The 23,583-nt window shown below is 42.1% G+C and overlaps 1 protein-coding gene and 1 long non-coding RNA gene across 13 annotated transcripts in view; one reads left to right on the top strand and one right to left on the bottom strand.

Annotated features, from left to right (window-relative positions):
* RHOBTB1 (Rho related BTB domain containing 1) overlaps positions 1–9,642 on the top strand; it is a 141,828-nt gene extending 132,186 nt beyond the window's left edge. For 10 of the 12 annotated variants that reach the window (XM_005226310.5, XM_015460981.3, XM_010820507.4 and 7 more), the window contains 4 exons: positions 1,175–1,325; positions 4,078–4,166; positions 6,837–6,942; positions 7,451–9,642. In XM_005226310.5, coding sequence (XP_005226367.1) covers positions 1,175–1,325; positions 4,078–4,166; positions 6,837–6,942; positions 7,451–7,620 — 516 coding nt within the window. In that variant the 3' untranslated portion in view covers positions 7,621–9,642. 12 annotated transcript variants of the gene reach the window in all.
* A 3,199-nt stretch (positions 9,643–12,841) lies between these two features.
* LOC132344129 (uncharacterized) lies at positions 12,842–23,104 on the bottom strand. Its single transcript, XR_009493248.1, has 2 exons — positions 22,937–23,104; positions 12,842–13,706 (listed from the first exon to the last, which is right to left on the bottom strand). It is a non-coding gene; the product is annotated as an uncharacterized lncRNA (long non-coding RNA).
* Positions 23,105–23,583: the final 479 nt, after the last annotated feature.

Below are 23,583 nucleotides of genomic sequence, written 5' to 3'. Positions count from 1 at the left end.
CTCCGAACACAGACTTTAGAATCTTATTTCTTGGGTTCAAATATCAGTCCCAGCTTCCTAGCTCTGCAACCCTGGATACCAGACTTAACATCCCTGAACCTCCATTCACTTATCTGTAAAATGGCAAAAACAATAGTCTCTCCTTCCTAGGGAGGATATAAGGATCAAAATGTAATGCATGTGGGAAGCTTATTACACAGTACCTTGTGCATAGGAGGCCTTCTGTTAGGTTAATTCTTATCATCATTCCAGTAGCGAGTACTCGTGGCACCATTCTCTATGATGCCAGGGCACGTCTCGTTCAGTTGGAAACCTCAGATGAAGAACAGCTGCTATAACGTGTGTATCCCTGTTGATCCAGGCCCAGCCATTCAGAACTCTACTTCCCAGGCAGCCCCTGGCCCCTCAGCAGACTCTAGCTTGGATGAATATGTGCCATAACTACACGTGCTCAGGAGGAAGTTAGCAGGATCCTCCAGGGAACAATTCTCATAGCCAGCCTTTCCCCAAGATGTCCCAAGCCCAGCTCTCTCTAGATTCTCTGCATCTACTGATACCTGATAATCTTCCAGTAGTTCCAAATCTATGTGGTTGTGCCACAGGAAAAATAAAGTGTGTATACCATGCTAACACATACTTTTTAAATTTTTTATTGATGTATAGTTGATTTCATGCTAGCGTTTACTGATAGAACGTTGGAATCACGCCAGTCACTGTGGCAACTAGGCTGGTTGCTCATCGCCTTCTTTTGACATCTTAGAAAGCTGGGCTCTATTGTGTGTCAGCAACAGTGCGGTCTGCAGCTCCCCCCAACACCTGTCATGTTGCTAGGAGATTTCTTTCCCCACAATAGAGTATTATAGGGTACTTGGCAAGGAGGGCCTATAATGTCATCATACATTTACAGCCCATTTGTCTGATTTATAAGCCCAAATAGCTATTTAAAAATTCCAAATCAGGCTTTGTCAGGCAGCCCCACTCTTTTGTCATCCACAAATCAAACTGTTATGTTTACAGCTGTAAATAGTGAGTGACTTCTCCTCACAGCCTCAGAGCACGTGTCCCAGACTTGCTAATAATGAATCACATGGCGGGGATATTTACAAGCAGTATAGCCTGAAAATGTGCCCACTGCTTTCTTCAGCAGAACTTACCTTTTCAAATGCCATTTCAGGTATATCTCCCAAACATAAACAAGATGTCAATGCAGGCAGTCCTGGATTATCTCTATACTAAGCACTTGCCACCTAACTTGGACCTGGACCCACTGGAACTAATTGCCTTGGCAAACAGATTTTGCCTGCCACACTTGGTTGCACTTGCAGGTAAGGCTGATGACTCAGGGCCATGCGGTATCTGACTGTCATATTTATCAAAATGACATGTATGCAAAAAATAATACCTCCTGGGAATAAAAATTTTTATCACCCAACATAGGACTGTCTTGTACAGGGTGATATGAACTGATCAAATGTATCAAACAGCCCCAGTTCAATTCAGCAACTGTTTTTTTAGGCACCTACTTTGTATAGGTCCTGCTGACACATACAGAAGGCAGTAGTTAAGAACATAGGCTACAGATCCAGATCACTTGGGTTCAGATCTTGGCTCCAGTATTTACTGGCTGGATGACTTCATACTTGATTTAATTAGTCTGTATCTCAGCTTTCTCTCTCTCTTTAAAATGAGGATAATGATATTCTACCATAGAGTTGTTATGAAGATTAAATGAGTTAAGAGATTATATATATATAAAGAGAGAGAGTCCTGAGAACAGTGTCTGGCACCTAGTAAGCATTATGTAAGTGGTTTTCTTAAAGCTATTTTAGAAAATGTTCTGACATTGTCAAGATCATTTTGGGAAAAAGAGAAAAAAGGGAGACTTGATTTAACTTCACAAAACCTTATGTATCATTTCTAGATTTGCTCAGTTAGTAAGCCAAAGTAGATCTAAATAAGATATATGCTTTCAAATACCCTTTTCTTGAATTTAAACCTTCTGTTTCATTTACCAGAGTTGTTGATTAGCAGTAAGGGTGCTACATTTAGTTGACTCTTGTTAACCAGGAAAGCAGGATAGTGCCTGTTTTGTTCACTGGCATATCCTCTGTACACAGAGAAGTGCCTGAGCATAGGAGGTCCTCAGTAAAAGTCTGTTGAAGCATTAAATGAAAATGAAGGTATGAACAAACCAACCAGCCACACCTGCCCTTGACTTCCTGACAGTATCTTTAGAAAAAAAAAAAAAGATTTATTTCTCTGCACTCCAAGTTTCTACCATGCTCAGCCAACTGGATATCAACATTTTCTCCTCACCTTCCTTCTTCACCAGCTGGATAACAAGAAATAGTATTGCTATTCATTTTCTTTTTGTTTTTTTGCCACACTGCATGGCAAGTGGGATCTTAGTTCCCTGACCAGGGATCTAACACGCAACCCCTGCATTGGAAGCATGGAGTACTAACCACTGGACAGCTAGGGGAGTTCCTGCTATTCATTCTTTAAACTCTTTTTAACCAATAAACCTGAAGTCATAGATTCAAATGAGTATTGCTGCTTTTTCAATACTAACTCTAGGAGGCTACAGAAGGCAATTCTTTTTTTCATAAGTAAGAACCTCAAGCCATTTGACTATCCAGTTTTTATAAGTATTTGTCCTTTGAGGATAAACTGAACTGTTTTACATAATCAAAAGTAATTTGGAGCCAAATCTGAGGATTTGTGACAATCTTGAAGGAGGGCCATTTTTGCTTAAATATTAAGGGTGATGATGAAAACATGGGACTGATTTCTCCAGGAAAGAAACTGACCCAAAGAAACCTTCCTGTGTTAACTACAGACGTCTATGTATGTTTATTTTTCTTAGTAAATGCTATTATTAATGGTTATAATTATTTAATATACATCTTTCTAAGATGATTCCTTTAATCATTTCTATAGTATTTGCTGTTTAGTGTAAGTATAGAGTGTTTGGAACAGAGTGTTTAAAAATCAGTTTCTGGGGTGAAAATGCCCTGCAAGCCAACTATCATTTAACACTTTGGAGTTACCTAAGATTTAAAACCCAGTGACTCCTCTGGAAGATTTAGTTACAAATAGTTCTTTGTCAATCCAGCGGAGGAAGGCTGTGCCAAAGAAACCATCCCAAACTTGAGACCACGTCAACTAGGTGAGAGACATATAGACTAACAGATAAGCACATAAACGCAGAGCAGAAAGTAAGCATGGTTTGGACAGTATACTAAAAAATTAAATGTGATGCTAGAGATGAAAAAAAGCATCAAGGAGCCGGAAATGCTGGGTCAAGACTGTACCCACTCATGTCAAGGCCAGAGGCAGGCAACAGCCTAACAGAGGCAAAAGGCAGCTCAGTCGCAGAACCAGAGTCTGAATTCAGCATAGAATCCTAGAACACAGCTTCCGAGCAGAAACGACGGTCCCATCTAGATCTGTGTGACTTGTGGCTGAAGATCGCCCCAGCAGAATCTCAGAGGTTGAACAATATGTCCCTCGTCTGCTGCTGCTGAGACACACGTACGCATTAGCAGTTTTAATTCCCCATCTGGACTCATTACTGTTAGCCTCTCCACAGTCAGAGAGTATTGAGAACTGGAGTGATGTGAGTGAGGAAGCCATCGAGCAGGAAGATACAGGAGTCTTGAGGATTCTAGGCAGGTCCTAGCCTGCCCAGAGCAGCACTCTCAGACAGAACTTTCTGCAATGATGGCCAGTACACGTGACCACTGAGCACTTAAATGTGGCTAGTTTGGGGCTGAGGACCTGAATTTTTTACTTTGTTCAATTTTAATTAAGTTTAAATAGTCCCTGGAGGCCAGTAGTTACCATACTGGACAGAGGTGGTCTGGAGGACTCTGGCTATTCCAGAAAGGCTAACAAGTGTCCCCAGAGTCTGCAGTGCACTGTCGAGCCATGACTCGCCATACTGAAAGGCCACACATCAGAGAGGGCCCTTGATTCAGTGCCCATGGAACTGTGCCCCCTACCTCCTCCCCTCGGAGGTGATCCCAGACGGCAGCCTCCAGGCACTAACATTCTCCTGCTCCCTCTTCTCCCCAGAACAGCACGCCGTCCAGGAGCTGACCAAGGCCGCCATGAGTGGTGTGGGCATCGATGGGGAAGTTCTCTCTTACTTGGAATTGGCCCAGGTTTGTAGCAATTTGCCTTTCACCTTTTCAGTGTATTCAACCAGTTCATTTAACGCTGATAAAACATTCCACTGTTGCATCTGAACAAATAAAGATGTCACCAATCAGTCACAGAAGCCCCCCGCTGTGTGCAACAGAAAAGATCTGAAAGTTTTAAGTTTCATGCACTGTTCACCCTGCTGGGCTTCATTTGAAAAAACAACAAGGGCCCTGCCCCCACACCAGCCCCTTTGTGCCCCGCCCCTCCAGAGGCAGCAGCTTCACATGTGGGAGAACAGCTCAGGGCACGGGAGGGGAAGCCTCTGTCCACTTTTTGAATTCTCAGACATGCATTGGCTGAGATCAGACAGTTTCTAGAATTCCGTGAAGTCCCGTTTTGCCTCCGGTCTCACTGAAGCTCTCCTGGTTTTCCTTTTTTTTTAACATCAGCACTTGTTACCGTTGATGTTGTGATTCCATATCCCAACACACTGCCCTCTTCCTCTAGAGAGGGTCAGAGATCAGTCTTGGCTTTGTCTCTGTGTAATTTATTTAAGGCACAAAGTTGAACACTGCCTCCATTTCCTCATCGGTTGGAAATGGGGATGGTAATTCACCCTCTGTCAACTTTACTGATTATTTTGAGAAACAACTAGGAGAGAATGTTTCAGAAAGAGCATCAAAGAGGGGAAATCCTCTCATAATACAAGGCACGTAGGCAGAGTTATCTAATCCCTGACCTAGACTTACAAGCCATGTATTTGCGCTCTGAAGGAACTAAGAATAAATTCTTCAGACTTCTGTCTGACTATTGGGTTTGGCTTTCGTTGTTCCCTGTCTTGGTTAGGGCAGTGGTTTACTAAATCTTACGTCAGACACTTCAAATTGGAATTTGTCAACCAAGGAAGACAAGGAGGCAGGCCTACATCACATGTTCCTCAGGCCACTCTGACTGTAGGCCTGAGAGATGTTCAAGAGGGGAAAATGTGGATCAGGACTTCACAGCAACCTGCTCTTTCTGACTCAACATCCAACAAGGATTTGTTATTTCCTCCCCTTCTACCAGGCACCACCTTAGATAAGAGGACATGTAGATTCTCTGCCCTTGGGGCCATCAGAAGCCACTGAGAGGAGCAAACACAAGCACAAATTATTAAAATCCAGTGTGAAAAACAACCTCATAGAGGTTACAAGTTAAAACTGAGAGCAAAAGTCAACTGCAGTGAAATCAACAAGCCCCCATCAACACTGACCGTCCACATTTGGAAGTTGGGGGTGTTTTGAAACAGGACTAGGGGAGAACTTAAGACTTGTGCCCCTCCAGTAAGTATTCCTCCTGGAGAATAATCAAATGACCCAGAATCTCCTATAGTCCAGCCCGATGGAGGTAATATAGCAGTTGTGTCTATCTTTTTATTTTCTGTTCCCACCCTCTTTCCTCCCCTGACCCACACATAACCCAGGAAGGAAATAAAATCATTCCTGCTAAGCTCTGAAAAGCCTTGGAGGAGGCATTTAGGATGGAGCCTCCAGTATCTTAGCTCATTCATTAGACTCTAAACCAGGGATGCACTGGTAAGTATTTAACTATCAGCTTGGGGATAGCAAAGACCATGATCTGTTGCATTTTCCAGTCTCCATGGTGTAAATACCCCACCTTCCCAACTTGTAACAACTCAAAGTCACTGGGCTCAGAGTCGCAAAGAGCTGCACCCAGTGACGCTTTCAGGCAGGTACAAACCAACTCCAGTACAGCACTGCTCTAATCTGACTTTCAGGGAGAAATCTACTATCAAGGGAAGTTGGAAGCACTGGCTAAAATTGTCTGTCCTGCTGGGCTTGTGATCTGCAGAGAGTTTCTTGAATTAGTTTCCAGGGACGTTGGCTTTTCTCTTGGCCTCTGCTCAGGGCATTGACAGGGGCCTCAGAGGAAGCATGCTGTGGGTTTCAGGGGTTCAGCTGCCCAAAGAAGCATTAAGAGTAACAGACAATAGCATGGATGTCCGAAAGAGGCCTGGACAGAAAGACTGAGGGACGTGTCCCTTCCAAATCTGGGGACAAGCTGGGGAGTTAACGATGGGTTTTCGTGCATCAGGTCTTTTGCAGACACAGCTACCTCAGCTGCCATGGTCCTGTGCATCTTCTCAGAAAGGAGAGAGTGCATGGAGTGTCTGGCTCCCTCCCTCCCTGCCCACATCACCTGGTCTTCTTATGTAACCAAAAGGACAGGTATAGGACAGTCACACATGCCACAGTCTCCTCTTTCAGATCACTGGCCCCAGCCAGCTGAGCTCTGACATGTGACACGGAGGATTCTGTTGCCGAGGCTTCCTTAAACAGAGATGACATCGCTGCTTTCTGCGGCAGGCTGGTGCCTTCCAGAGGCCATGGCCACTTATCATTAGAGGGCAGGTGTGAGGGGAGGGGGAGAGAGGCAAGGCAGACTTTAAACTCCTGATACAGTGATTATTTTTAGTGCACATATCCCAGAGGTGAGAGGAGGAGGCCAAACACTTGGATGTGGCTGGTGTGGAAACCGTGGCCAAAGTCAAAACACAAGTCAAAACAGCAGGTTTCTGAAGCAGTCATCTGGGCCCTTTATTTCTTTGACCCCTACCATGACTTTTTATCTCTTTGTAGTCCCACTTGAGAAAATAGAGGTCTGACCCCCTTTCGGTCACTTCCCTGCAGTTTCACAATGCCCACCAGTTGGCCGCCTGGTGTTTGCACCACATCTGCACCAACTACAACAGTGTCTGTTCCAAGTTCCGCAAGGAGATCAAATCGAAATCTGCAGGTGAGGCTGTGTGGGCCCCATCTGTCCAGTTCTCATCACCTGTGTCTCAGGGGTTTCCCTTCGCTGCCCTTGAGAAGAAACATGGACAGCCCCTGGCTCACGGAGAACTCCTTGTGGCCATATGGCAGTCACAGATTCACGTGACATGCATGACCCAAGGAATTGTATGTTGGATATTCTCTCTGGAGAACGTCATGGCTGGGGGGATTTATGTGGAGATGGGTGGGAGAGGGGTCGTTCAGGGTGCCCTGCTGCAGAGCAAGCAGAGCTTGTTGCTTCACCCTTGTCTGGGAAGGCAAAGGGACCTGGGTTCAGGCTCTCTGTGTCCAGCTGTGTAATTTTAGGCAAGTGATTCCACCTCTCCAAACTTTCGTGTCATTATCTGCCACTGGCCCTACTCAGCGTCCCTGCTCATTGGTTAGCTGAGAGGATGCACGTGATAATCATCTCAGAGAAGCCTAAGCACAGAACCTAGCAGGTATCATCATCTGCACCTTTTCTTCCCCAGACAACCAGGAATACTTTGAGAGGCACCGCTGGCCTCCTGTGTGGTACCTGAAGGAAGAAGACCACTACCAGCGTGTGAAAAGGGAAAGAGAGAAGGAAGACATTGCACTAAATAAACATCACTCGAGAAGAAAGTGGTGCTTCTGGAATTCATCTCCAGCGGTCGCCTGAGGTGGAAGAGGAAAAAAAAAAATCAAAAATCTGACACGCCACTCAAAAGCACTACTGTAAAATGAGTCTTATTTTTAGAGATAACATGTAGTTCAGGTTTCAGGCACTGATCTTCCTCCACTTTTGTGCATTTATCTTTGTTGGGATCAAAGCACAAGCTCACCATCAATGAGCCTGGACAAAAAGGGAAGTTGACGCTCACTGCATTCCTTAAACTTATATGTATATTTTTTGTTAGAAGGCTTAATAAACTTTAGTCTGGTATCTCATTTCTTTTTATACAAAGGAAAAAAAAAAATCCAGCTTTCATGTTTCAAATTCCAAATTGGAAAATATTTTTATACGGTCTCTTGTAAATGAAAATACTGTGTATTACTTTATTTTACAGGACACACATTAACCATGAAGTCGCCCTGCGATTCTCTTTGCCCACGAGCATTATTACTTAATTAGAGGGATATCCTTTTGTCGTGAAGTAAAGGGTTGGAATGAAATTCCCCAAAGTACAAGTTAGGGAGGGTTTCATCTTTGTTCTGCCGAATAACACTGGTATAATTACCAAGTCAACTCCAAGAATGTGTATTTACAATATTTGCTATGTAAGTGCTAGTAATTATATGGTTATATGTGCCATGTAAAATATAGTGATATCAAATCTTCTGTTGTTTAAAATGTCTAGATTTAAGAGGATAATCTTTATAATCATTAGAAGGGCTTATTAAATCCCAGCATTATCCAGGGCAAACTCTCTGGTGGACCTGAATACAAAAGATACCACAGGAGCGCTGGTGTTTGGATTGCTGTATGAAGGTGTCCGTCTCTCAGTGTTCCTTGATCTTGCCATGTTTCTGCATGCAGTTTTGCCACTGACTTGAATCGAGATGGGCAAGGGTGAGGGTCCCCGGACTCTGTCCCCTCATCTGCAGACTTGTCACATCTCCCCACCAGAAACAGGCTTCCTCAGGTCTCTCACCTGCGGCCAACTTCACTTTGTAAGACCCATGTTTTTAACTCTTCCCAGGGAAAATTCACGTCGCTGCAGAAGTAGACCAAGGCAGACCACCCACCCCTGCTGAAGTTCAGTTGGAGGGCCTGTGAAGGCACAAAGCTGGAGGCTGGGTCGTCTAAGGTCACTGCATTCTCCAACGCAGACGGGAATTTTACTCCAGAAGTCTAGGAAATGGTGCTATTGTGAGTTAGTTCTGACCCTTTGTCATTCTGAGTTTTCAGTGTTAAAATAGAAAGTATTGAGCAGGGGGGCTTTTGAGAGGCCATCAATCACTGCTTCTCTGTAAATTAAAATGTTACAGCACTCACACAGAGCATCTTAAGGTCACAGTTCCATACCTGTTTTGGGATGTTGTGTGGTGGAGGCTCGGGCTTATTCTATTCAGAGGTCAATTTAATGATACTAAAAGCTGTTGATTTTTTTTTTTTTTTTCTAGCCTTCAGAAGTTAGAAAAGAGACAGTTGAGTCCAAACTCCAATGTTAACAACCACATATATTTGAAAATCTATCCAGATTACAGATAAGTGCTTATTACTGGCCGTGGATACATACTAGTTAGCAAAATTGGGAGAGGCCCAGAAATGTTCTCACTCTCTCATGACAAAGGACTGGGCAGTAGTGTTGGGAAGGATGGGATGATTGTAAATGCATCTACCTTAATTTTGGGTCAATAGGTTGTAAGTCATGAATGGAAGGAGAAAGGAGACAGAATGAGAGGAAGAATCAGCATCTGTCCCATCATAGAATGGTAGAAGTTGAGTTTTCGATGAATAGTCAGAGTTGAATTTATACAACCAAAGCTCCCATGTGATTGTAATCTTGCCAAAATGTAATGGACATATAAATGAACCTGGGGTATAAGCAATAATATCCACTAGTGTTATCAGCTACTGTAACCAAGTGGCTGGTTCATTTGGTTGACGCTGATTATGGCCTTTAACTATGGTGGTTTGTTTTGTGTTTTGTTTTTTATTTCACAAAAAGCCAATAAAATTGTTTAGCTATAAAATGCCTCCAGTTTTTGTTTTGTTTTGTTTTTTCCTTTAAGGACTACCATCATTATTGTGTGTGTAATTTTCACTGCTTTTTAAAAGAACTGTCAAAGCTTTAAGGATGCTGGGTCATGGGGTATGTGTGCTTCAAGAACAAAGCAGCTTGAATGACTGTCATCTTTGTCTTTAGTATTGCCAGCAGATTGTAATACCATGATGTATATGAGGGGTCTGGCTCTTTGATTTGGGCTAATATGGCTATGTCATTAGACATGCTACAGTTTTGGAAAGAAACAAAAATAATGTCTCCAGCCTAATGGACTTGTTTTAATCTGATTTTGGGTGATTCTACCAGCAATTAAGTCAAAGTTTGCATTGGTGGGCTCATGAAGAACAGTCTTCTTCAGAAGCAGGTCTGAGAAAGCCTTTAGAAAAATTTATAATTAATCTCTGAACTTCTAGGTAGTATATTTGCCCAAGCTCAGAAGGAAGAAGGGTCTCCAATGAGGTCTCAAGGCGGATTTTCTGAGTAGCAAATGCCCCATGACTCTATGGAAAGGAGTTAACAACTATAAAACATAACTGCATGAAGAAGACAGTTTCCGATACATTTGCACACCTTTTAAAGGTGGGTGGTCCAGACCAGGCACCTTTTATCTAATACATGCCAGTGAGGTCTTTCCTCTAGAGCATCTTGGTTTAAGTTTCTGGCAAACCATTAAGGATTTCAGCAAACCTGTATCAGCATTCCAGGAACCACAAATTTTACTGGTTTAGCAGTAACTCAAGTATTGTAGACATTCACAAGCAAGAATTCTATGCTCCTAAGATTTTTTTCCCATTTGCTTCCGTTGTATAGTATATCAGTTGTCAAAGTTCAGTTTTTCATCATTGTGACATTGGCTAAGCAGAATAAATTCTACTAGTCAGAGGGAAAAGAACAAAGTGAATTCTGAATTTGGAAATGTAGAGTATTTGGAAAAGTGCAGTATTTCTGAAAGTAATTTGGAAAAGTGCAGTATTTTTGAAATGAATCCTTTTCTGCAAGCTGATTTATCAGGCTTTTTCTTAGAGAAATACATATGCTGTGTCTTTAATTGGATGCTAGGGGGCAAGTAGCAATAATTCCTCTTTTCTAGAGGAATGTAACTATTATATAAAAGATGTAGAGTTAAAAGTTAGCCAGGGAGAATGTATCTGTGTTGTTTGTATATAAGTAATCAAGAAGCAGACCATTCTGAAGGAGATCAGCCCTGGGATTTCTTTGGAAGGAATGATGCTAAAGCTGAAACTCCAGTACTTTGGCCACCTCATGCGAAGAGTTGACTCATTGGAAAAGACTCTGATGCTGGGAGGGATTGGAGGCAGGAGGAGAAGGGGACGACAGAGGATGAGATGGCTGGATGGCATCACTGACTCGATGGACGTGAGTCTGAGTGAACTCCGGGAGTTGGTGATGGACAGGGAGGCCTGGTGTGCTGCGATTCACGGGGTTGCAAAGAGTCGGACATGACTGAGCGACTGAACTGAACTGCACTGAATCAAGAAGCAACATAGAGGGAAAAAAGGCTAAAGATAATTTTAAAAAATAAAGAGAAGAACTGATCAGATCCCTGGAAGCTGAATTAAGCATTATGAGCTTCAAATGTACCTCTTTCTTCCAAAGTGCTAATTTATGAAATTATTCAATATCTCATGTTTTAATTTATTTTCAGATACACACTTTGCTGTACTGAATTTCCAGTTGGGAGGTAGATGATGTATGCATCATGGAAATGCATTGGTGTGTCAACCCTGCTGACCTGTCAAAGGAGAAGCCATGTTTCTCCTTTTAGCTGCGTTTGTCAATCTCGCCCTGTGCTGCTAGTGCCTTTGAGTTGGATATTTTTACTTAAGCCGTTTAGATGCAAGATTTTTCACTGGGTTCATGTGCAGGTGCCTCATCAGTTAGACTTCTACAGACTACAGTCTACAAAATATGGAAATAATTTGGGAGCAGATAACTCTTGGGTAGAAACAAATCAATCATAAGTTGCGCATGCACAGACATGAAAGTGTTAGAAACAACATTAGGAGACAAGAAGTGACTTGCCAGCAGCTCACTCCTGTTGTTCCAGGAACGGAACATCTTAGTGACATGTATTTCCAGTAGAATGTAGATGAAACGGGTGATTCCCAAATGTGGCCCCATGGAAAGCGGAGGTAAATTCTTGGAGTCTGAATACATTCTCAGACCCAAAGACAAGAATGCTTAGATGTTACTTACAGGCAATCAATGAGAAGGAACTTGATTCATATCCCTCTGCATGGATGCCAACCAAAGTTTGGGCATTTTTTGGTTCCCTCCCAATCTGATAAAAATAAACATCCTTTTGATTCAATGATTCATAATAGTCCCAGTTGGAGGGATAATACCTATGGAATGTTAAGATCAACCGTTGTGTGAAGAAACACACAACCTCTCTAAGCTGCAGTTGTCTAAAAAAAGTGGAAATGGATTTCATTGAGTTTTTGGTGCAGATTACATGAGATGATTTAGGTAAAGCACTTGGCACAGTGCCTGGCACGTAGTTATCACTTAGTATTCAGCATATCAAACACCCAGGCAAGAAATCCAAGAGAAAGGACAACTCTGCAAGTTACAAAATGGACCAAAGATGTCTTTTCCTGCATTTCTCTTAAACCATGGGCCAACTTTGTTGCTTAGTGCTCCATGACGGTGATGAAAGAATTAGAAAATAAGAGTCATGGCAAGAGAAAAAGCAGGTGGTGGAGGATAGGGAAGAGTATAGCTCTTTCCAAGAAGACATTGTCCCCACCATTCTACCCTTCTCTCCATGGAATAAGGGCTAGACCCCCCTAAGGTGGCTTCCCTAATGGCTCAGTTGGTAAAGAATCTGCCTGCAATGCAAGAGACCTGGGTTCAATCCCTAGGTCAGAAAGATCCCTTAGAGAAGGAAATAGCAACCCACTCCAGTACACTTGCCTGGAGAATTCTATGAACAGAGGAGCCAGGCAGGCTACAGTCCATGGGATGGCAAAGAATTAGACACAACTGTGCAACTTGCCTGGAGAATCCCTGGGACGGGGCAGCCTGGTGGGCTGCCGTCTATGGGGTCACACACAGTCGGACACGACTGAGGTGACTTAGCAGCCGCAGTGCAACTAACTTTCACTTTTCACCCTAAGGTGAAACTTGACTGAGCCTCTGATTCACATCAAGCTTTTTCCTATTTATTGCTCTCAATCATTTTTTAAACTTTTCCTGAAGCTTGGAAAGGTTAAGAAGGAGTTAAGAAGGAGTCTACTTAACCAGACTCCTCAGTGTTCTTCAGTGCTTGGCATTATCATCTTCAGCAGTCTCTTCTTTATTTTCCATAATTTCTTTCACTTCTTCCATAATATCCAGTCCCATAATATGTTTGATACATGTCTTTGAAAGTGCAGATGTCCTTATACAGAGTGTTGTTTCATGGGTGTGATTGTTAACACAAATGGTGTTACCTAATAAATTCCATTCTTTTCTGCTTCACAGACTCCACAGTGTTTTGGAAACCTCGCCATGTGGTAATGTGTGCATCAACCCTCTGCTTCCCGTGGCTACTCAGTGTCCTACAGCATCCATCACATTTCACTCTCCCGTTCCACTGGCAACAGGACCACAACAAATTCCATTCCCAGGCACTACAGTGGACCTCTTTGCATGTGCCCTGAGGTCAATATCCAAAACCAGATTCCCAATTTGGCTCCAGACATACAGAATCAAGGTCTTCTGAGGTGAGGGACATGTGTAGGAACATTGGAGTCAAAGATAAAAGTCCTTCCCCGTTCCAGCACTAAGTTGATATGATTCTGCAGAATTCAAGAATCAGAAAGAATCAGAAAGCCTCTGTTGCAGCCCGGAGACGGGCTGTCTTTTGAAAGAAAAACTGAGCTTACCTCCCCAACCACCGGAGAAGCCACCTGAGGTTTTCCTGATGGTGAAAGTTGTCAGATGTCAGAACGAGTTAGTCAATCCCATCTGGCCTTTTGTGTCATCGGACCCTCTTGAAAGGCAAAAGGACAAGACAACTTCTCAAAAGCCCCTGGAATTTAAAAAAATATACCTAGAGATTAAAAAAGGCTTTCCTCCAAAACCTCTGTATTTCTGGAGAGTTTGGGGGTTTCGAGCACAACCAACTCATTCTACTTGCTTGGCCCGGCAATAAACTTTTCTCTACTCAAAAAAAAAAAAAAAAAGTAAGTAAATAAATTCCTAGAGAGCTTGTGGATTTGCATAGACGGTTGCCTTCTAATTTTATTCCACATATGGAGTCTAAAGAAAAAGTAACTTACCAGTACAAATTCTACAGATTGTTCAAAGAGTCTCTGAGACTTTCAGATTCTTTGTGACTCTTGAATTCTATAGAATCATATGAACATGAATATAAAACTTAGTTTTTCACTCTGGGTGGTGAATCACTGAGCAACACTGCCTAATTCATAAGTTGAAGAGTATTCAGACCACTATGATTTCTCCACCAGTCTCACCCACATTGGGATGCTGGGATCGCATGACCACCACTACTAAGGTATCATTCAATTTATATCTTGGAAAGAATTCTTTTAAAGTAGATAGTCATAGTAAACGGTCAAGCATTTGAAATTTCCAGCCCTTAGCCTTACTAATCTTTTACAAAATAATAATAAGGTGGACTCTCTCCTCAGCAAATTCTGTACGCTGATTACCCTTGCTCCCATTTAGCCTACGTTTGCACAGGAAGCCCGGGTGGTGGGGCCTTGGGAGGCTAAGACACACTCTCACACACTCCTTCAGTCTTATTCCGGTATTTTCTCACTGTGCTCAAACCAATGAATTGATGTCCTAAGCTTGGCACCAATCTATTAGAGTCCAAAACACTGATGTGAGAACCATAATAATACTATTTAACATGTTTTAGTAAATATTGTGACCAAACAATAAGTGCTTTACATGCATTTGCCTCATTCAATTCTCACAACATTCGCTTATGGGGAAGGTAATGGGTTCCCCAGAAGCCGACACTGAGATGGAGATTTACAGGTGAGTGATTTATTTAGGAAGTGCCCTTAGGTTAGACTAACACTGGAGAGAGTAGGAAGCAGGAATCTAAGAAGTCAAGCAGAGGCCCGGATTCAGACATCCCACTCTCAGCCTGGTACACCCTGCAGTATAAAAAACACCTCAGAGTTGGCTTTCCTATTCCTGCACAGATCAGCTCAGTTCAGTTCAGTTCAGTTCAATCTCTCAGTCATGCCCGATTCCTTGTACCCCATGGACTGCAGCATGCCAGGCCTCTCTGTCCATCACCAGCTCCCAGAGTTTACTCAAATTCATTTGCATTGAGTCGGTGATGCCATCCAATCATCTCATCCTCTGTCATCCCCTTCTCCTCCTGCCTTCAATCTTTCCCAGCATCAGGGTCTTTTAAATGAGTCAGCTCTTCGCATCAAGTGGTCAAAGTACTGGAGTTTCAACTTCAACATCAGTCCTTCCAATGAATTATTCAGGACTGATTTCCTTTAGGATGGACTGGTTGGATCTCCTTGCAGTCCAAGGGACTCTCAAGAGTCTTCTCCAACACCACAGTTCAAAAGCATCAATTCTTCAGAACTCTGCTTTCTTTATAATCCAACTCTCACATCCATACATGACTGCTAGAAAAACCATAGTTTTGACTAGACGGACCTTTGTTGGCAAAGTAATGTCTCTGCTTTTTAATATGCTGTCTAGGTTGGTCATAACTTTTCTTCCAAGAGCAAGCATCTTTTAATTTAATGGCTGCAGTCACCATCTGCAGTGATTTTGGAGCCCCCCAAAATAAATTTTCTCACTGTTTTCATTATTTCCCCATCTATTTGCCATGAAGTGATGGGACCAGATGCCATCAGTCTGAATGATGAGTTTTAAGCCAACTTTTTCACTCTCCTCTTTCACTTTCATCAAGATGCTCTTTAGTTCTTCTTTGCTTTCTGCCATAAGAATGGTGTCATCTGCATATCTGAGGTTATTGATATTTCTCCCAGCAATCTTGATTTCAACTTGTACTTCATCCAGCCTGGCATTCTGCATGATGTACTCTGTACATGAGTTAAATAAGCAGGGTGACAATATACAACCTTGACATACTCCTTTCCCAATTTGGAACCAGTCTGTTGTCCTATGTCCAGTTCAAACTGTTGCTTCTTGACCTGCATGCAGATTTCTCAGGAGCAGCTAGAAAAATGGTGGTCTGGTATTCCCATGTCTTGAAGAATTTTCCATAGTTTTTTTGTGATCCACACAGTCAAAGGCTTTGTCATACTCAATAAAACAGATGTTTTTCTGAAACTCTCATACTTTTTGGATGATACAGTGGATGTTGGCAATTTGATCTCTGGTTCCTCTGCCTTTTCTAAATCCAGCTTGAACATCTGGAAGTTCACGGTTCATGTACTGTTGAAACCTGGCTTGGAGAATTTTGAGCATTATTCTGCTAGCATGTGAGATGAGTGCAATTGTGCAGTAGTTTGAATATTCTTTGGCATTGGCTTTCTTTGGGATTGGAATGAAAACTGACCTTTTCCAGTCCTGTGGCCACTGCTGAGTTTTCCAAATTTGCTGTCATATTGAGTGCATAATGTTGACAGCATCATCTTTTAGGATTTGAAATAGCTCCACTGGGATTCCATCACCTCCACTAGCTTTGTTTGTAATGATGCTTCCTAAGGCCCAGTTGACTTCACATTCCAGGATGTCTGGCTCTAGATGAGTGATCACACCATCATGGTTATCTGGGTCATTGAGATCTTCTTTGCATAGTTCTTCTGTGTATTCTTGCCACCTCTTCTTAATATCTTGTGCTTCTTTTAGGTCCATACCATTTCTGTTCTTAATATCTTCAACTGATATGGTGCAAATCATCCACACCTTATCTTCCTTCTACCTTGCCAGCATACCACACCTCCTAGGACTATTGCAGTCAGTGTCCCTGACCCTGTGGAAGTCCACTGTCGACACACACCTCCGCCAGAGACTCCCAGACACTGGCAAGAGAAGATGAGCACACGTCCTTCTACTCCACCATCTTGACTGCCTTGTTTGACTCAATGAAATTATGAGCCATGCTGTGTAGGGCCACCCAAGATGGATTGGTCATGGTGTAGAGTTCTGACAAAACGTGGACCACTGGAGAAGGAAATGGCAAAGCACTTCAGCGTTCTTGCCTTGAGAACCCCATGAACAGTATGAAAAGGCAAAAAGATAGGACACTGAAGGATGAACTCTCAGGTCAGTAGGTGCCCAATATGCTACTGGAGAAGAGCAGAGACATAGCTCCAGATGAAATGAAACAGCTGAACCAAAGCAGAAACAATACCCAGTTATGGATGTGTCTGGTGGTAAAAGTAAAGACAAATGCTGTAAAGAACAATATTGCACAGGAATCTGGAATGCTAGGTCCATGAATGAAGGTAAATTGGAAGTGGTTAAACAGGAGATAGCAAAAGTGAACATTGATATTTTAGGAATCAGTGAGCTAAAATGGATGTAAATGGGTCGATTTAATTCAGATGACCATTATACCTACTACTGTGAGCAAGAATCCCTTAGAAGAAATGGAGTAGCCCTCATAGTCAACAAAAGAGTTGACTCTTGTACAACAAAAGAGTACGGAATGCAGTACTTGGGTGTAATCTAAAAAATGACAGAATGATCTCAGTTTGCTTCCAAGGCAAACCATTCAACATCACAGTAATCCAAGTCTATGCCCCAGCCACTAATGCCAAAGAAACTGAAGTTGAACAGTTTTAGGAAGACCTACAAAAACTTCTGGAACTAACACCCCAAAAAGATATCCTTTTCATCATAGGGAACTGGAATGCAAAAGTAGGAAGTCAAGAGATCCATGGAGTAACAGGCAATTTTAGCCTTGGAGTACAAAATGAAGCAGGGCAAAGGCTAACACGTTTTGCCAAGAGAACACACTGGTCATAGCAAACACCCTCTTCCAACAACACAAGAGATGACTCTACACATGATATCACCAGATTGTCAATACCTAATTGAGATTGATTATATTCTTCATAGTCAAAGATGGAGAAGCTGTATAGTCAGTGAAAATAAGATTGGGAGCAGACTGTGGCTCAGATCATGAACTCCTTACTGCAAAATTCAGACTTAAATTGAAGAAAGTAGGGAAAACTGCTAGACCATTCAGGTATGACCTAAATCAAATCCCTAATGATTATACAGTGGAAGTGACAGATAGATTCAAAGGATTATATCTGATAGACAGAGTGCCTGAAGAACTATGAATGGAGGTTAGTAACATTGTACAGGAGGTGGTAATCAAGACCACCCCCAAGAAAGAGAAATGCAAAAAGGCAAAATGATTGTCTGAGGAGGCCTTACAAATAGCAGAGAAAAGAAGAGAACTCAGAGGCAAAGGAGAAAAGGAAAGATATGCTTATCTGAATGCAGAGTTCCAAAGAATAGCAAAGAGAGATAATAAAGCATTCCTAAGTGAACAATGCAAAGAAATTGAGGGAAACAATAGAATGGGAAAGACTAAAGATCTCTTTAAGAAAACTGGGCACGATAAAGGACAGAAATGGTATGGACCTAACAGAAGCAGAAGATATTAAGAAGAGGTGACAAGAATATACAAAACTATACAAAAAAAAATTTCAATGACCCAGATAACCATGATAGTGTGATCACTCACCTAGAGACAGACATCATAGACTGCAAAGTCAAGTAGGCCTAAGGAAGCATCACTATGAACAAAGCTAGTGGAAGTGATGGAATTCCAGCTGAGCTGTTTCAAATCCAATAAGATGATGCTGTGAACATGCTGCACTCAATATGCCAGCAAATTTAGAAAATTCAACAGTGGCCACAGGACTGGAAAAGGTCAGTTTTCATTATAATCCCAAAGAAGGAAAATGGCAAAGAATGTTCAAACTACCACACAGTTGCACTCATTTTACATGCTAGCAAAGTCATGCACAAAATTCTCCAAGTTAAACTTCAACAGCATGTATGCCAAGAACTTTCACATGTACAAGCTGGATTTAGAAAAGGCAGAGGAACCAGAGATCAAATTTCCAACATCTGTCAGATCATAGAAAAAGCAAGAGAATTCCAGAAAAACATCGATTTCTGCTTCATTGACTATGCTAAAGCCTTTGACTGTGTGGATCACAACAAACTGTGGAAAATTCTTAAAGAGATGGGACTACCAGACCACCTTAGCTGCCTCCTGACAAAACTATATGCAGGTCAAGAAGCAACAGTTAGAATTGGACATCGAACAACAGACTGGATCAAAATTGGGAAAGGATTACATCAAAGCTGTATATTGTCACCCTAATTATTTAACTTATACGCAGAGTGCTGTGCTGTGCTTAGTCACTCAGTCTTATCCAACTCTTTGCAACCCTATGGACAGTAGCCCGCCAGGCTCACTCATGTGAAATGCTGGGCTGGATGAAGCACAAGCTGGAATCAAGATTGCCAGGAGAAATATCAATAACCTCAGATATGCAGATGATATCACCATTATGGAAGAAAGTGAAGCAGAACTAAAGAGCCTCTTGATGAAAGTGAAAGAAGAGAGTGAAAAAGTTGGCTTACATCTCAACATTCAGAAAACTAAGATCATGGCATCCAGTCTCATCACTTCATGGCAAATGGATGGGGAAACAATGAGAAACTATTTTCTTGGGCTCCAAAATCACTGCAGATGGTGACTGCAGCCATGAAGTTAAAAGACGCTTGCTCCTTGGAAGAAAAGCTATGACCAGCCTAGACAGCATATTAAAAAGCAGAGGCATTACTTTGCCAACAAAGATCCATATAGTCAAAAATATGCTTTTTCCAGCAGTCGTGTATGGATGTGAGAGTTGGACCATAAAGAAGGCTGAGCACTGAAGAACTGATGCTTTTGAACCGTGGTGCTGGAGAAGGTTCTTGAGAGTCCCTGGACCTGAAAGGAGATCAAATAAGTCAATCCTGAAGGAAATCAGTCCTGAATATTCATTGGAAGGACTGATACTGAGGCTGAATCTCCAATACTTTGGCCACCTGATGCGAAGAGTTGACTCACTGGAAAAGACCATGATGCTGGGAAAGATTGAAGGCAGGAGAAGAAGGGGATGACAGAGCATGAGATGGTTGGATGGCATGACTGACTCAAAGGACATGGGTTTGAGCAAGCTCCAGAGATGGTAAAAGACAGGGATGCCTGCGTGCTGCACTCCATGGTATCACAAAGAGTGGGACATGACTGAGCAACTGAACAACAGCTACCTTGCCAAAGCGTCAATCTAAAGCTTATCACAAATCAAGGACTTTTTGTACTTCTACCATGTGCCAAAAATAGTATGAGACTGTTAGTCTACAACCCAGGGGAGGACCTAATATCTGGTTGCTGCTGCTGCTGCTGCTAAGCCGCTTCAGTCGTGTCCGACTCTGTGCGATCCCATAGACGGCAGCCCACCAGGCTCCCCCATCCCTGGGATTCTCCAGGCAAGAACACTGGAGTGGGTTGCCATTTCCTTCTCCACACACCCAAATAATAACAACAGTAAGAATAAACATGCCAAAATTTTACCTAGTAAGGCATGATTATGTTGTGAGTTACTCCACGGCATAATATAGGCTCTAGGGCAAAGAGTGCTGGGATAGTTTAACATATCATGTCTGACATGATTCTGGAAGAAGGAACTGGTGGTAACAATTGTCAAGTTTTATTCATTTCACAAATAATTATTGCACAGATATGCAATATGTGCACTATCTTTTCCAAGAACCAGTGTCCCTATCATTATGGAGTTTACATTCCAATATGGGAAGCATAGAAAAGCAACCATATATATTTTTATCAGATAACTGCTATGAAGGAAAAAGAAAGAGGATAGAAAAATAATTTTAAAAATACCATTTCAGACAAAGGTAGTGAGGGAAGTCCTCTCCAGGGAGGTATTATTGGAGTAGAGAGCCAAAATAAATGAATCAGAAATTCAGAGAGGCTACCAGAGAGCATGCTTATCTCTATTTCCCAATTTGGGGCTGTAACCAAGAATTGGAGGTTACTGCTACTACTACTAAATCGCTTCAGTCATGTCCAACTTTGTGCGATCCCATAGACTGCAGCCTACCAGGCTTCTCCGTCCATGGGATTCTCCAGGCAAGGACACTGGAGTGTTCAAGAATTGGAGGTTAGGGGCTACTAAATGGCTTGGGGTTGAAATTACCTAAAAGGGTCTACTCTCACATATTTGGTGGTCAATCCTGGTTCTTAGAGGAGACCTCAGCCACCTCTATAGAGTCTCTCCATCTGGTCTCTCTGCACAGACCTATTTAAGCTTTCTTATAGAATAGCAGCTGGATTCTAAGACTGAGTGTCCCCAAAGAAAAAAGCAGAAGGACATGATATATATATATATACACATTGGTTTTTTGGTTGGGGGGGGGGTTCTTATTTTTTGTCCATTTCTCATGGCATGCAGGATGTTAGTTCTCTGACCAGGCATGGAACCCACATCCCTTATACTGGGAGTCTTAACCACTGGACCACCAGGGAAGTCCCCCTACATGGTATATTTTTTATCTAGTGTCAGGACTCACATGGTATCACTTCTACTATATTCTATTGTTTGAGGCAGCCAAAAAGATCCATGCAAGTTCAAGAGGAGAGGACACAGATGTTACCACTCAATGGGAGACGTGTCAAGGAAACTTGTAAGAAGAACATGAGGAATGTGAAGTACTGTTCTGTCTTCTGCCATGATAACTGAGAGTTCACTGGTTTTCCAGAGTTGGCCTTTGATTGGAGGAGAGAGAAAAAGGAGATTGAGAGACATGAAGGATACTCCATATCCAGTGGGAGAAAAGGACAGCCTTCAGTAGAGTCAGGGCTGAGAGCAAGGAAGAAAAGCTCTGCCACTGCTTGCTTTATTATTTCACATCTTCTTTTGCTTGAAAAACTACTGTCTGGATCATTCTCTGAACTTCCTTGCCCAGTTCCTACACCAACTCACATTCACATAACCCACACGAATTCCACTTGCCTCACCCAAACTTTTGGTCATTAAAATGGTTACCTCCCCCAACATAGAGTTGCCATGTGATTCAGTAATCCCAGTCTTGGGCATATATTCAGACAAAACTATAATTTAAAAAGATACTTGTACCCCTATGTTCATAGCAGCACTTTTCACAACAGCCAAGACAAGGAAACAACCTAAATGTCTGCCGACAGATGAATAAAGAAAATGTGACATATTCCATTATATATATCGGCGCAAAATTCCATTATACATATATATAATGGAATATTACTCAGCCATAGTAAAGAATGAAATAATGCCATTTGCAGCAACATGGATGCAACTAGAGATGATCATACTAAGCAAAGTAAATCAGAAAGACAAATACCATATGCTAACACTTGTATGTGAATCTAAAATATAACACAAATCAACACATCTATGAAACAAAAACAGACCACAAATATAGAAAACAGATTTGAGGTTGCCAAAGAGGAGGGTTGGTAGGGGAGGGAAGGACTGGGAGCCTGGGATTAGCAGTTGCAAACTAGATATATAAGTTGTATAAATAACAAGGTCCTACAATATAGTACAGGGGACTGTATTCAATATTCTGTGACAAACCATAATGGAAAAGAATATGAAAAAGAATATGTATATATATATACACACACACATTCATATATAAATGACAACCCACTTCTGTATTCTTGCCTGGGAAATCCCAAGGACAGAGGAGCCTGGCAGGCTATAGCCCATGGGGTCACAAAAGAGTTAGACATGACCTTGTGGCTAAACAACAAGGTGTGTGTGTGTGTGCATGTGTGTGTGTGTGTGTGTGTATGTCTGAGTCACTTTGCTGTACAAAAGAAATGAATACAAATTGTAAATCAACTATACTTCAATAAAATTTAAGGAAAAGAAAAGAAGATGGTTACCTCCCCCAGAGGAGCAGCTACTGTATTTTAGCAGCTTCAACTGTCCTAAAATTATTGACCAAAAGGAGGCCCCGCTATTTTCCTATTGGATTTCCCAGGAAAGAAACAACCTCTTTGAAGGGTATATCCTCTCATTAACCTCACACAACCTCTTCAGAGAGGGCTGAACTTCTAGAGCTATCATCTTTGGTTCAGTAAAAGTTCAAAAAACAAATATTCCTTCATAAACAATAACAGCAACAATGATATTCTTATCGGTGGAGGAACCAAAGAGTCTAAAAGTCAATTCAGGGACTTCCCTGGTAGTCCATCGGTTAAGACCTCACCTTCCAATGCAGGCAGTACAGATTCCATCTCTGGTCAGGAAGCTAGGGTCCCACATGCCTTGCAGCCAAAGAACCAAAACCTAAGAAACAGAAGCAATATTTTAACAAATTCAATACAGACTTCAAAAACAGTCCACAACAAAAAATCTAAACAGTAAGTAAATAAAAGTCAATTCAAACTACCAAAACAATGGTGCCAGAATGTCTGCTTTAAAGGCACCCTGGATCAGATATCCTCAATATGAGGATTAGGAGAATATGTTGCCTCACTAATTTAGGGACAACGCCCCTTGTCAGCTCGGAAGCAGTTATGGAACGAGAACGACGCCCCTTTTCCCTAGGCAACATAATTCTCCTAAAAGAAAAGGGGGGGAATGAGAGAGTCATTTCCTAGGTAGGTTGATAGGAAATCTAGGGGTCCCCAAGAGAGAGGGGTCTGGAATTCTCAAGGAGGAAGAAAGGACAAACTTTTTTTTCTTTCTCCACATTCCTTAGGATTATATAACAATAATGTATCCTGCCTAAGGACAGTCTTTGGGTTAAACCTTCTGGCTAATTCTGTTATCTTAAAATGTAAATTATGGGAGTAGGTGTGGTGAGGTCTTTACAACCTCCAGACACTCTTTGGATTCATTGGAGAGTATATA

This window comes from Bos taurus, chromosome 28 (assembly GCF_002263795.3).
Source record: "Bos taurus isolate L1 Dominette 01449 registration number 42190680 breed Hereford chromosome 28, ARS-UCD2.0, whole genome shotgun sequence".
In the NCBI taxonomy this organism is placed as follows: Eukaryota; Metazoa; Chordata; class Mammalia; order Artiodactyla; family Bovidae; genus Bos; species Bos taurus.
This window is presented reverse-complemented; position numbering and strand designations above follow the sequence as displayed.